At 44.5% G+C, this 14,736-nt stretch overlaps 1 protein-coding gene across 2 annotated transcripts in view; it reads left to right on the top strand.

Moving 5' to 3' along the window:
* Positions 1 to 14,736, top strand: part of ETS1 (ETS proto-oncogene 1, transcription factor) — a 72,910-nt gene that overhangs the window by 26,350 nt on the left and 31,824 nt on the right. For both annotated transcript variants that reach the window (XM_049857670.1, XM_049857669.1), the window contains exons 2-3: positions 12,578 to 12,697; positions 14,301 to 14,501. In XM_049857670.1, the coding sequence (XP_049713627.1) occupies positions 12,578 to 12,697; positions 14,301 to 14,501 (321 nt within the window). The remainder of the gene's footprint in view (positions 1 to 12,577; positions 12,698 to 14,300; positions 14,502 to 14,736) is intronic.

Below are 14,736 nucleotides of genomic sequence, written 5' to 3'. Positions count from 1 at the left end.
ACAGAAGCGTAAGGAGTAAGACGATAATCTCATTGTTCGCGTTTTCCTCCTGAGCATACACTGTTCACTTGTGCGCATTCATGGTGGTCTTCGGGAATGTTGGCATAGGGGAATGCTTCTAGGCAAGGGAGGGCCAGATCCGGGCCATCATCAGTGGGTGAAGGATCCAGTGACTTGGACCTTAAAACCTGGGCAGAAGTGACGACAAAGAGGAGGGGCAAAGCAGTTGAAAAGTTGATACGTGAAGATTAGATTTATACTGTGTCGTTTCAGCCAATAGAACGAAGGCTGGTGGGTAGAACTTATCAGAAGACAGATTTTAATTGAATGTGAAGGATCATTTTCTAATAATAGTTGCAGTTTATAAGTGAAAGTGAATGACTCAAAAATTAGGGGGCCACCAGATGCCATATAAGTGAGGGGTTATCGAAAGGACCCTCTACACACTGTTTGGGGGAAGTGTGGGGAGCTGTGTCCTAGGTCCTGGTCTAACTGGTTGTAATTAGTCACGAGCAGATGTTCACCTACGATGTGGGAAGTGTCCAGTTACGTATGTGGTGGATCGCTTCAGTGCCTGTGCTTGGCGTCTTGAGAATATTCACCTCCTGCAGTGGGAAAGTAAGGTTAAATATTCCTTATTTTTCATCGTGCTTCCCCTGGGTTGGGAGCAGACGGTTGCACTGTGTGAATGTGTATGAGTGTGCTTTTTCCTTCCCTGTCCTGATTTATTTATTAAAAGAAAAACACATCTGCATAAAAAAGCTTTAGAATGCAGGAAGAATGTCCACTTTGTTTTTCTTTCGGCAGCACCAAGACATGTGGGGGTTTCAGCTTCCTCTAAGGGGTTTTTGAAGACTGGCTTTCATCTCAAACAAGACTTTTTCCCATTGGAAAAATGGTCCTTTTTTTGGTTTAAAAAATGTATTTGTATAATGTATAAATAAATAAGAAAGTAGAGAAAAAATTTCCTTTCAAAACTTCTGGAAAACTGTTGCCTCTGACTGTCCTGAACGGGGAGCAAGTTGCTGCCTCTTTCCAGCTTGCCTCTGTACTGCCTCCCTGCCTTTATTCCAGTTTTCAATTTTCCAATATGAGCTTCTGCTTTGCTTTCTCCTTATTTTCTCTTGTCTTCCTTCTCTGCTGGCCTGCCTTCTCCTCACATCTTCCCTGCCTGCCCTTCCCTCCTCCTCCTCTCCTGGCTCCGGCCTACCTTTCTCCCTGTCTGCTGCCCCGGTGGCAGCCACCTGCTCCCCTGTTCTTTCTCCTCTCAGGCTCCCTTCTGCCCTTTTCAGGCTGCTCCAGCTACCAGATCGCTGACTGGAAGAGGTCTGTCTCTGTGTGTGTTTCCTGCGTGGGAGGAAGAGGCAGGCCTTGAGAAAACAGTTCAAAAGTGCAGAAAAACTTCACCTCTTCCAGCCTAAATAAACGGGCTCCACTCTGCTTGCTTGCCCAGATTTTTCTTTGCCCGTGGAGAAAACTCCTCATCCCCTACCTTGGTGATTCTCAGGAGCGCCCCTTCCCCATCACCTGTCTGGCTCCAGACCAGGTACCAAAGTGGACAAGGAGGCACCGTGGGCTTTTGAAGCCTGTAGTGGTGAGAGTGTCTGCGTGGAGGCCCTTCCCTTCTCCAGAAAGAAGTTTTTACATAAGCAAAATGATGGAGAAAATGAAAAGCAGTGTTCTTGTGCCCCGTCATGTCTGTCTCTCCTGCTTTTAACTTTGCAAATCGGTACAGGTGGGAAACACCTGGATTCAGTGTCTGGAGATCTGGGTTTGAGTCCCGGTTATATCATTTCCTGGCTTGGTAATCTAGGTTAAATCACCTAACTCACCTACATGATGGAGATGGAGTCCCTGGGTACCATAAACGGTTAGGCACTCAGCTTCTAACTGAAAGGTTAGTGATTCAGATCCACCTAGAGGCACCTCAGAAGAAAGCCCTGGTGACCTGTTTCCAAAAGATCACAGCCATTGAAAAACCCTATGGAGCACCATTTTACTTTGGAACACATGAGGACCTGAGTCAGAATAAATTTAAGTCGGTATTAACTTGATGGAAGCTGGTTGCTTGGTTGGCTATGATGGAGATAATACTGACCTTAGTATTAGAACATGTGAGAAAATACTTTTGAAAATAGGAAATTCTATTCAGATATCAGTAAGGATAATTATAGGTAAAAACTAAATTAACATAAATTGGTTAGCCCAATTTCTCAATATCTCTCGGATCTCAGAGGATGAGGTACAAAGACTGAAATGTAAACCAGAACTCCTGGAAGCTGGAATAATGGCAAGATGTAGGATGTCAAATATTTTCCTTTTTCTTCCTGACCGAGTTATCCTATGCCATGTTGGTATCAAAAGCCTTAAGACCGTGTATTTAGTTCAAGACAGTACAGGAGTTTGCTGTCCAGTGGGAACCAACAAGGCTATCTGCAAAGCCCTGGGATTGAAAGGACTCCTTCATGCTTTCCTCCTAAGTAATATGGAATCATGGCTCTGTGTTTTCCATGACAAAAAGGTCATGCTGTTTTGGGACATTTAAACCAAAAACCAAACCCATTGCCATCCAGTCGATTTAAACTCACAGCAACCCTGTCAGACAGAGTAGAACTGCCCCACAAGGTTTCCAAGGCTGTATGTCTTTACAGAAGCAGACTGCCACATCTTCCTCCCACGGAGCTGCTGGTGGGTTCAAACCGTTGACCTTTAAGTGAGCAGCTCAATGCTTAACCATTGCACTACCTGGGCTCCTCTGAAATATGTGAAGCACTCTGCACCTGGTTTAAAATGATCCTTTAAGTACTTTGAATTATTTTTTAAAATACTTTATCAAGGTAGTCCTTGTTTGCAGGAATCCTTATCTAAGTAGAAAAAAATATTCATTTCAGTTATGTGAGAGTCATTCCCTTAGAGGCACACAAATGACTCGGGTAAACTGTAGTTTGGGTTTTGGCAAATTCTAAACCTAGAGAAGTTAGTTTTGAGCACACAGTTGCACTTTCAGCTTGTGCCATACTGACTGTAAGATGACATTCTCAGGAAGGTTTGAAAACCAAAAGCCATCTTAGGGCCACTGGAGCCTGGTAGCTTTGAGGGGCTGTCATAGTAAGACATATTTTAGATGATTATTGCTACAAAAAAGATTTTCCCCTTAGCAGACTGGATGATACCGAATAGGTAATTAGTCTGTTCTGTTACAACCAAGAACCAGTTTCAAGGAACGTCAATTTCCATTGTGTGATGGCATCTGATTCTGTGTTTGTTTTCCCATTTTCTGAGTTGCTTAGTTGTACCTGGGGAAATTGCCAGATTCCTCTCCCTTGCTTGGGAAATAACAAAATCTTCCATTTTTTGTTTAGACTGCATTTTGTAAGTTGCTTTTCAGTTAAATTCAAGTTATCACCAGTCTATCGAGCATCTCGTGTGCATTGGTAGGTGGAATTTTCACACGTTTCGTTTAATCCTTAAGCGAGGCAGGTAGAGAGCATCCTATGGAACAAGGAAAGCTTTGTCTTTGTCGTCTTCGAGGCTGGCTTTATTCCCTGTCATTTGCCAGACCTGCTGGAGAAAACTCGCATTTACAAGTCAGTCCAGCAGGACACATTCAGACAAACACTTCCTCTTCTAGGCCATTTGCCCAGCGTTTAAGGTGGGAGATTCGAACTGTTCTAAGGAAAGAGCAAGAAAATGTAGCTCCAGGACCCATGGGGAGTTCGGTTTGCTGGCGTGGATCCTGGAACGGAAGGGCCTCTCTCTTCTGGGTTTCCCTGAACACCTGGAATTGATTTGGATTTTGCTCTGACTCCGAAACATTTGCTGAAGTGGGGGTTGGTGGAAGGAGTAGGAAAGAAATAAATCCAGTGATTAAAAATAGATTTTGCATGTCAGGTGCCTGAATGGATTTGGGAACATGCCTGCAATCCCTTTTGTCTGGCAGGTCTGAACTCGGCGCTGCCGAATTACAACTGCTTTCATTTGTGTTTCCTGCCCCCTACCATGTAATGGCCAAGGGCTCATTGGAACCACGTGTGAGGCTGGTGAGTCACCAGATCCTCAGGGCTCAGTGTAATAATGTGTTAAAACTCCTTTTGGGGGACGGAGCGGGGGCTGGAGGAGGGAAGAAGGGAGAAGACTGAGGTCACTTCCTACAGATGTTCAATGTGGTCAGCTGCCCTGCAGGCTTCTTTCTCAGGCATGGCTGCAGGCCCGGTGTGGCCCTCTGTGCAGCCTGGAGGACCATCTCTTTTGTCCTAGGGCAGCCTCCCTCTGAGAGAGGCATCTCCCTCAGAGTTGGCACGTTGTACCCAAACAGTGTGCGTTCCCTTCCTGGCTGTGTGCATTGATAGCCTAGCCAAGCTGCCGTAATTTGAGACTGGCTTGCATTTTTGGTCAGTCAGGTCATTGGGAGGTGAATTGGGGATTTTCTGTGCAGCTTCTTTCTCCCTGGGGCCCTGGTGGCGCGATGGTTAAGCACTTAGTTGCTAACTGAAAGGTTAGTGGTTCGTAATCCACCAGCTGTTCCACAGGAGAAAGATGTGGCAGCCTGCTTCCATAAAGATTATTCCAACTCATAGTGACCATGAAGATGACATACAGTCTTGGAAACCCTATGAGGCAGTTCTTCTGTGTCCTTTAGGGATGCTGTGAGTATCAGTTGACTAGATGGCAGTGCTACTTTGCAGTGATTTTTTTATTGATGGGTGACTTGGAGGGGTTAGTTAGTAAGAGAAGAGCACAAACCCAGTCTTTTTGTTTCTCTAACTGATAGGACTTTATTTGGGGCCTTGTGGTATCCCATTATTTGGGACAGTGATGAACTGGTTGGTTGGGATGGGGGGCCCCACAAGGGCACTGGGACCGTTACATTTCTCCCATAGCTCTTGCTGGAACCGGAAGTCCTGCTTGCTTCCCATTGCTCCGGCACACCATTAGGTTCATGAGGACTGAGCCGAGGGGCCAAGGAGGGACAGTGTTTCTCTTCATTGCATCTGCTTCATTAAGAGTCTTTGAGGATTCTATCGAGTCTCTCTGTTAGAAGTTTTGCCTGCCAGGTTTCTAGTACCTCTTATGGAATAGTACCCTGAGTCTAGCACCCCGGTTCAGAATCGGGGACTGTAAGGCATCCCTGGGTGCTGCAAACAGTTAAGCACTCAACTACTAGGCAAAAGGTTGGCTGTTTGAACTCACCCAGAGGCACCTCTGAAAACAGACCTGGCGATCTCTTTCTGAAAGGTCACAGCCTTGAGATCTCTGTGGAACGGTTCTGCTCTGCACACACAGGGTCGCCATGAGTTGGAATCAACTCAAGGGCAACGAACAACGAGAGAAAGAAGCCCCTTACCGGTCATTCACATCTACTCCCCACCTACCTTCCGTGAATGAGAGAGGGCAGTAGAGACTGTTCCCGAGAGCCCCTTTTCTTCTTCTAGGTCGTTGGCATCTTTTCTGGGTAAATCCTCCTAGAGGCCAATAATAACTCTCTGGGGACGCTCGATTCTAGAGTCCAAGTTACCGGTCACCTTGGCTGTAGCATTGTTTTCTATTTGTAATGGTCTGAAAGAGAGCACCTGATCTCCCGCTTGGGGACTTGTTCTAGGTGGGTTGGTAGTGGTCTTACCTTTCAAACTGTCCTCTGGTTTCTTGGCAGGAGAATTCCCAGCCTTTTTTTGAATACTTTCCTACTTATAGTTGTAAAATCCCTGAGCTGTGCAAATGATTTGCCCTCATCTCTTAACCTAAAGACTGGTGGTTTGAACCCACACAGCGGCACCGTGGAAGAAAAGCCTGGTGATAAGCTTTCATAAAGATTACAGGGAAGAAAACTGTATGGAGCAGTTCTACTCTATAACACATGGGGTTGAAATGAGTTGGAATCAGCTGGATGGCAGTAGGTTATGGGTGACTTAGAAGTTTGTGAGGACATAAGCGGTTAGGAAGAGCCGTCGTTGCAGTCTTCTACTCGTTGGAAATGGAGTCAAAGGGATTGGTTTATCATCCTAATTTGAAGTGATCCCTCTCCGAGCACTTTGTCACTTCTCAGGTCATGACAGAATCTTCTACGCAGCTTTAAAAGAAGTTCTGTGGTCCAAGTGGATTAAACACTATGGAGAGTAATTTGAAGTCGTTTTTTCTCTTGCCTTGAGTTGACTTACCCCTTGGAAACTTTCATGCTGTGATAGTTTACCTCATAAATATCCTTGGGATAATAAAATATTTGTGAGTGTGATGACATCTTGTTTGGAATTAGCTTTATAATAACTCTTCAGTGAGGGGCAGGGGGTGAGATAAAACTGGTAATGTTGATAAATTTTGAATAGGGGTTCATTTACGAGTCTCTTTACTTTTGTATATGTTTGAAAATGACCGTAATGAAAAATTTAAAACTTGTGATGGAATGTGTTGTTGTTTTGGTGGTTAGTCGCCATAGAGTTGGCTCTGACTCACAGTGACCTTATGTATAACAGAATAAAACCCTGCCCGGTCCTGTGCCATCTACGTTATCATTGCTATGTTTGAGTCAGTTCGTTTCAGCTATTGTGCCAGTTCATCTCATTGAGGCTTTCCCTCATTTTCACTGACCCTCTACTTTACCAAACATGATGTCCATTTCCAGTGATCGGGCTTTCCTGATGACATGTCCAAAGTAAGCGGGCCAAAGTCTCGCAATTTGCACTTCTAAGAGGCATTCCGGTTGTATTTCTTCTAAGACTGGTTTGCTTGTTCTTTTGGCAGTTCATGGTATATTCAATATTCTTCGCCCACACCACAGTTTGAACACATCACTTCTTCTGTCTTCCTTTTAAAAAAAAAAAAATTTAGGGACTACGTATTAGCAGTGCTCTTTTAGAAATGCATTAACTGAGTGACTTGCCCATTGTGGTTACGTTAATGGCAAAACTGAGGTCAGAACCCATATATTTTGACCAATGAGCCCAGCCAAGTCCAGTGCATTTCCCACTTTTCATTAGGATAATTGTGCCCCCAGCCCTACCCCATGAACCAGAAGGTTTCTTTTTACTTTAACAAATATGGTTTCAATGAGCCTTTATGTCATTAATTAACCTTTTTTTATGTGCACAGTTGCCCATCACAGTAATTGAGAAGTGAACACAGACAGGCAAGGAAACCAGGTGGTCCTCTAACCTGTGTTGCTTTGTATGGAAGGAAAGTAGACTCACTACCTTTGGTGCCCAGAAAGGAAAAAGTTATAGTAGTTTCTGTAAAATGGCTTTTAATTATGTCCTTAAGGGGTTAGTCGTAAGAAACTGGGTTTCTTGGATCCAGGAAGGATTTTAAGTTTTTAATTAGTTCCTCAAATTTATCTAATTCTCAAGTAAACTAAGAAATAAAAGTCCTATTTCCTCTCTCTCTGCTCTCAAAATTTTAGTTTTCTTGGGCCTCTGATCTGTTCCTGTTTGCAGCAGCAGTGGAATAGAGTAGACAGACTTTGGATTAAAAGTTGGAAGACCTAGTGTTGAAAGATCAAGAGTTAGAGGGCTTTGTCTGGGACCACTCTAGCCCTGTGACCTTAGGCCAACCTCTTTATATCTCTGAGTCTTGGCTTCCTCATCTTTAAAATGGGGCTCACGTACTACTTTCCTGGGTCACTCAGAAGTTGCATGTTGTGAGAGAATATTGTGGAATAGTATACGTGAAAGGTCTTGGCAAGCTGTTAAGATGTAAAGCGCAGGTGTTTCTTTCATGCTGCTATTGATCGTGACAATACAATCAATATGGCTAGTGTTCTCAGCATCATCCACCAAGATTAGAAGAGGGTCAGGGCCGGCCCAACAGTAGCCAAGACTGGAGCATACACCGTGGATTTCTTGTGCTTGGCTACATCCCTCAACATCTACCTTAGGATCCGAGATGTCCCAAGGTTTCCCAGTCTTTTATTTGAGAATGGTGAGAAAAGAAACTTGTCAGGTCAGTAAGGCCATGTGTCTTCAACTTCTCCATAAACAAAGGCCACCTCAGACTTAGATTCCATGTAACATTGTTGATAATAATTTGAAAGTTATTATTCTGTTTTAAAGAACTCAGAAGAATGGGGCAAAAATAAAACTTCCATGAAGGTTTCTTGGAAACTGAACAGCATTTAATTTTGAGCTACATGTGTAAGTAAACTGAAATCCTCGCTTTATAGCTCGCTTGCAGCATCCATGAGGTGGTATGAGCTTTCATTCGGGGTTAGGCACAATGAAAAATGAGCAGATGTTTCCCTTCATTCAGAGCACCACTGGCTCACTGTGCCCCTGCTGGCTCCAGGAAAGCGACCTCCTCACTTCTGCCGAGATACTGAGCAGTCTTTGGTGAGGTGGAGTTTGGGATGGGCATTTATTCACTGGGTTCTGCACAGCCTTCCTCTCAGAAACCTAGGGTAATGCTTAGACCCATTAACTCAGATACAGGTCCTGAAGGAATAATTAGTGGGTAAGAAACGTAATATGGTTTCATGCGTTTATGTTTTCAATTTCCAGTGATTGTGTTCGGAGTCTCCATTCTGTTGGCATAGTATTTCTCCAGGTCAGGTTCTCAGCATTTTAAGACACATGTGGTATTTGAATTTACTGTGCTATAAATATTATTACAAAGATACTTTCAGCGTTTTTCCATAGAAAAAACATAGAATTAGTTAATTTCTCTGGCAGTATTGATTAATTTCTAGACCCTGTTTCTAAAATTAGAAAACTTGGTCCAGTACCTAATGCAAAAATGGAGCCCTGGTGGCACAGTGGTTAAGAGCTCAGCTGCTAGTCAAAAGGTCAGCAGTTCAAATCCACCAGCCAGTCTTTGGAAACCCTATGGGGCAGCTCTGCTCTGTCCTATAGGGTTGCTATGTCTTGGAATCGCCTCGAAGGCAACACGTTTGATTTTTTTGGTTTAATGCCAAAGTATTTTAATAGGTAATAAGGTAAATGCGGTAAGGGTGATGGAGAGATGTGTGCTTTGGCTAAGCCACCTCAGGCTCTCCACCTGTAGAATGATTTCAGTATTGTTATTGATTCCTGTAATTACCAGAACTGCTACAGTCATAAGCAAGCACTATAGAGGGAATTTTTGCCTTAGTATTTTACATGATTAAGAGTTTAATATTTTATATTAATATCCACTTTTGAAAGTTATTATTCATGATGATTTAAGCGGATGCCCACACCACTTAAAAAGACAACCCTGGCCAATCATTCAGTCACTTATGGAGAAAAGTTTATTTTACTTGAACCCAAAATTCTGCACTTTAGAAAAATGAGTAAAGCTCTTCTTTCCCCATCAAGTTCCTTGGGTTCAAGGGCAGCAAAATGCTTTCTCCGGGGTTCATCAAGTCCAAACATAGGCATCCCAAGTGTGCCTGGATGGCTATCATCTGAGGTTCAACACTTCAGGGTCCGCCAGCCAGAGAGGCAGAGCCCAGCACACAGAGGGGGCCTGTGTGCAGCTGATGGCATGTGGACTGGGATTTGGAGACAGCACTCAGGTGGACAGGCAAGAGTAATCCCAGCTGCTTCCCTGGGAGAGAACAAGTGAGAACCTGGAAATACCGAATCCCCAATAGGAAGCGGAGTCTGTGTGGAGAATTGTTAGCTCAGCAGAACCGTCCAGATCATCAGAGCATGTGGAGTTAAAAGAAGCAAACTCAGGGCAACCTCTTTCAGGGCTTACTGCCCTCATCCTTGGCCTTCATGTTACCCTGGCATCAAACTACCCTGACTTCTGTGTTTAGAAGATGCCTGGAGCCTCCTAGCCCATCTGACCCTCAGCTCCAGTTCACGGCAGAACTACTGCCTGTCCATCTGGCCTGGCTTGTATTTTCCACATGTGTTGTCCTGGCCAATTTCCGCCATCAGCCCTTTTCATCAAGTTATAAATCTAATGGAGGGAGCAAACACACAAAACAAAACCCACACAGTTCAAGTTCAGGGATTTGTGTTGGATACGAGTGAAGGGGTGGAAGTTGATTCAAATTTGGAAAAATTTGATTCACTAAACATTTGATTGACTCACGCAGCAAGCACATGGCAGAATGCCTGAGTCAATCAACAAATGATTAGTGAATTAAATATTCCCCCATTAACTAAAGAGTACTCTTTGCTATGGTAAAATCGACTTCCAGTCCAAGGGGGAGACATTTCTAGACCTGCCACTCAGCTCTTCCTTGGGCACGTAGAGTGGCGAGGAAGGGGGAGCACTGATGTGTTTCTTCATGACTCATCTGATGATTACTCTATTGTTCGAAGGGGTGGGTGTTATGCAATCAACATCCCCCCCCCTTTTTTTTCCCCTAACAATCTGGGATTTTCCATCATTTTGTCAACCTTCCTGGATGCATGTTGATTTTTCCACTACATTTGCTGGCGTGTCCCAGGGTGAGCCATACTCACCACTCCCGAGGACTTCAGAGTCCCCATTGGTGGCAGGGCCTGGGAGGGCAGCCCCAGCAGCTCTCTTGGTCTTCCAGGGCAGAGTCTGGACTCTGAGCAGTTTCCTGAGAGCTCTGCTGAAGGCACGCAGGAGGGGTACTGATGACTGCCCTTCTTTCTTGCAATTTAACTTCCCTACATTTTGACACTCAGAGGCAATCTATTTGTTCCTTTTTTCAGAGACTATCAATTGTCATCTTTTCCCTTTTATGTTTACATTTTGTTCAGCCAGTAACACATGAGGTATGTCCTGGGAATTTTTCAACTAGCCAGAGTTTACAGAAATGGCTCATTGAGGAACTTCTGCAGTAGCCTGTCCTGGAACTCAGCCATTTTGTAACTCAGTTTCCTCTGATACACTTGAAGACTTAATGTGAGGAAGGCAGCTTCTGGAATTCACTGCAGTACAGCGTATTGCTGTCAAAAGATCACAGAAAGGCCAGTAGGAATTCTCAAGCTATTTCTTTACCGATGAGCCTCTTGCGGGAAGTTATGCTCCAGGTGAATTCAGATATTTAGCTTCAGCCCCGTTTATGTGCTTCTGTTTGAACATGGTATACAAGCACAGGAGGACTTGGACAGAACAGAGACCAGGACGCACATGGCACAGCAAATGATGGAATGTTCGCTGATCTGCAGATTTTATACCCTGTTCCTCTTCACTGACTACGCACCCATCCAATCAAGTCTTACTGATTTTCCCTCCTGTACACACCTCAGATATATCCACTTGTATGATCTCCACTGCCACCTTTTTAGTTCAGGCCACGATCATCTCTCACCAGGACTATGTAAGAACTTCTTGACGCGTCTTCCTACATCTATCCATCCTTTCCTCCTAAACCATCCTTTACAGAACAGCTAAGGCCACCTCCTTAGAACAAAACATGGTTGTGTCATTACTCTGCAAACTCTCGGGAGCTTTTTATTTCAGTTAGGATAGACTCGTACATTCCTTCATGGGTGTCCTGCTTACCTCTTCAACTTCACCTCAAGCAACTGTTGTCCTTGATCACATGCTCCAGCCGCACTGACCTTTTGGTGCTAAAACTTAGCAGGCCTCCCCTTGTGTATGACCTTCATTTATTTACGCTCTTCCTTCTGTCTAGGATAGCAAGGATGAGTGAGGAAGGTGGCTCCTGGAAATCACTGTATTAAAGTTTATTGCTGCCAAAAGCTCATGTGGGAAGTTGTGCTCGACATGACCTTTAACCTTAACGGACATCACAGTCATCTGGATTCTGTGTTAAAGCACAGATTGCTAGGCCCCACCCCCAGAGTTACTGATTCAGGAGGCCTGGGGAGGAGCCTGAGGATTTGCATTTAAAACAATTTCCAGGAAATGCCTAATGGGACTGACTGTTCCGGGGACCCCACTTTGAGAACTGCTGGCCTATTCTTTTCTTCCTCTTAAGGGAGACCTCTCCTAACTCTTCTGGACTTGCTAGAGTGCCTATTATATGTTCACCTTAAGTCTTAGGCTTTTTCTTTGAAGCCCTTACTGACATTGTATGAATGTTTAGCCGTGTAAAACCACCAAAAAACCAAACCCAGTGCCCTCGAGTCATTCCGGCTATGAGTAGAAGTGCCCCATAGAGTTGCCAGTGAGCAACTGGCAGATTCGAACTGCCAACCCTTTGGTTTGCAGCCGTAGCACTTAACCACTATACCCCCAGGGTTTCCGTTTAACTGTGAACTGTGTAGATAGTTGTTAATACTGAATCCCCTGCAAAAATAATGATGTAGGGACCATTTCTGTCTTCTTCACCCTGTTTCTCTCATTCCCGTATATAGCAAGTGCTGAATAATTATTTATTGAATGAATGAACATCGGTATTTCCTTGTCATAGATAATTGGCAGTGCCTAGCACTCCCAGTGAGTACAAAAGATAAGCAGAGACTATGGGTAAACTAGCCGAGCTGTAGAGAAAGAATGAATGTATTTTGTTTTGCAGGGATGTGGGGCACTGTAGGCAAGAGTCAGGGTTTTTTCAGGGCCCTATCACATTGTGGAAATCCCCCCCAGATTTTACCTGCTCTGGTACGATGGTTAGCGTGGTTGTTTCTCAGCTTGCTTTCTTCTGCAGCCCTTCTATGCCCCGTTGTGTTTTCTGGGTGGCTAATTATCTATTTACCCTTCGTTATTTTTCTTGTAGATATGGAGTGTGCAGATGTCCCACTGTTAACTCCAAGCAGCAAAGAAATGATGTCTCAAGCACTGAAAGCTACTTTTAGCGGTTTCACTAAAGAACAGCAACGACTGGGAATTCCAAAAGGTATGCTTGGATACTTGGGAAGAGAGAGGCTGGGGCTGGACCCTGGGGAAGGGCCTGTTTTCTCTCCTGTGGTGTTAGGTAGCCATCATTAGCAACCACACTTCAATCAGGAGCTACGGATAGTTACAGGCATCTGTTAGAACAATCATAGACTCACATGCTAAGGTTCCTCCATCTCCTAGGTTTGTCCCCACCATCTTGGTCGTGGCAGTGGTTCCCAACTTGTCTGCACATTAGAATCACCTCATGATCTTTAAAAAATTCCACAGCCTAGGCCCTCTCCCAGACCAATTAAATCACAATCTCTGGTGGCATCAGTATCTACCTATTCAAGCTCCTCAAGTGATTCCAAGTTTGAGAAACAAGTTTAGGAAGCACTGTCTTAGCGCATCACCCTGGGCCACCATTGAACTTACCTGGAAGTAGTTCAGTGACCTGGAGTTCTTGGAATGTGTTCGTGTTTCCTTTCTATTTTACATACAATGTGTTTATACTTGAGAATCTGAAACAGTTTATTCAGTACTGTAAGGGGACTAGATTTGTCAGAAAGGAGAAATGACTAGAGAGCACTTAAGCTTCTACCAAGGACTACTTTATGAACAATCTGAGAACAAAAAGAGCAGTTCTCTATTGAGTAAGAATAATATTGCCTTTAGGTGGGGCCTGTTCTACTGCCCCAGCCTGGTCAAACCAAAGCCTTAGATAGATTCCGTGAATGTGTCTACACATATTTTCCCATGTGTGCTGCTTGACCACAGACCTCAGCTGACAGCAGTGCCCATCCTCTGAGGATCACAAGGAGGAGTAAAGTGACTTCTGACGACTGGATTCTTTAACATCTCATAAAGCAGTCTATCAAATTGAAGGGGATAACTTTGAGGGCAGGTGTGCTGTGTACATCACAGCCTGCCATCATCCCAAATTCTTTAAGGGTCATGGGTTGGTGTAGCCATGTAAAATCCGGGGCCATTCCTGGAGACTATGCATTGTTCTCCAGCAGTGCTGAAAGCAGGACCTGTGATTTGTATATACTGTGTAGGAAATCTGGTGTAATACAGGCACCTAATAACGTTGTTGTTACTAAGTACCATTTCAGTGACTTAAGATTACTAATTGCTATGGTTATTACTAAACATAATTGGCAAAGATAAAAGTCATTAAGAGTCATGGTCGTAAGTGTAATAGTTAAGAGCGGGGGCAAGGCAGGGTGACATCTCCAGAAGACACTTTCCTTTGTTATTACTGCTGTTAGAGAAACCATTCTTTCTCTGGCTCAGGGCTTTAAAAATCTGTAAATCTAAGGGGAATAAGGCAGTGAGGGAGGAGATCCTTGGGAGTCCGAATGGAGGGAAGAGAATACTTGAGTGTTGCTTTGGTTAGCTATCGTAATCTCAGCTGGCAAAATAGAGAAGGTGAAGGTTGAAGGTGAGGATTGAAGGTGGGGAGGAAGGTTATGGAAGGTGCCCAGTGGCATTTATGTACACGTGGGTGTTTCCTAATTCTGTGAACCAAGAGTAACGCTCAGCCTCAGCAGTGCTGCCCTGAGGCTCAGGTAAGAGTTCAGAGCTGACCTGCTGGATCTTCACTTGATCTCTCCCCTCAGATCCCCGGCAGTGGACAGAGACCCACGTTCGGGACTGGGTGATGTGGGCTGTGAATGAGTTCAGCCTGAAGGGTGTGGACTTTCAGAAGTTCTGCATGAACGGAGCGGCCCTCTGTGCCCTAGGAAAAGACTGCTTTCTTGAGCTGGCCCCAGACTTTGTTGGGGACATCTTATGGGAGCATTTAGAGATCCTGCAGAAAGGTAAATGTATGCAAACAAGGTGAGGTGGGGGGTGGCTGTGAGAGGAGGTAGGGAGCGGGGGTCCTCTCCCACTGTACAGAGAAATGCCTAGTACAGTACCTGGCATTTAGCACGTGCTCAAAAAATGTTCATTTCTTTTTCTTCTGTGTACTGGGGGTTCAGGGTCACACCGTGATTTTAAATCTTTAGCAAGACTGGACTCCTAAGTCTTCTTGGTCTGCAAAGTTCTGGTCCC

The sequence above is a fragment of the Elephas maximus genome, chromosome 17 (genome assembly GCF_024166365.1).
Source record: "Elephas maximus indicus isolate mEleMax1 chromosome 17, mEleMax1 primary haplotype, whole genome shotgun sequence".
In the NCBI taxonomy this organism is placed as follows: domain Eukaryota; kingdom Metazoa; phylum Chordata; class Mammalia; order Proboscidea; family Elephantidae; genus Elephas; species Elephas maximus.
Note: the sequence above shows the minus strand (reverse complement) of the source record. Positions and strands in the feature narration are given on the sequence as shown.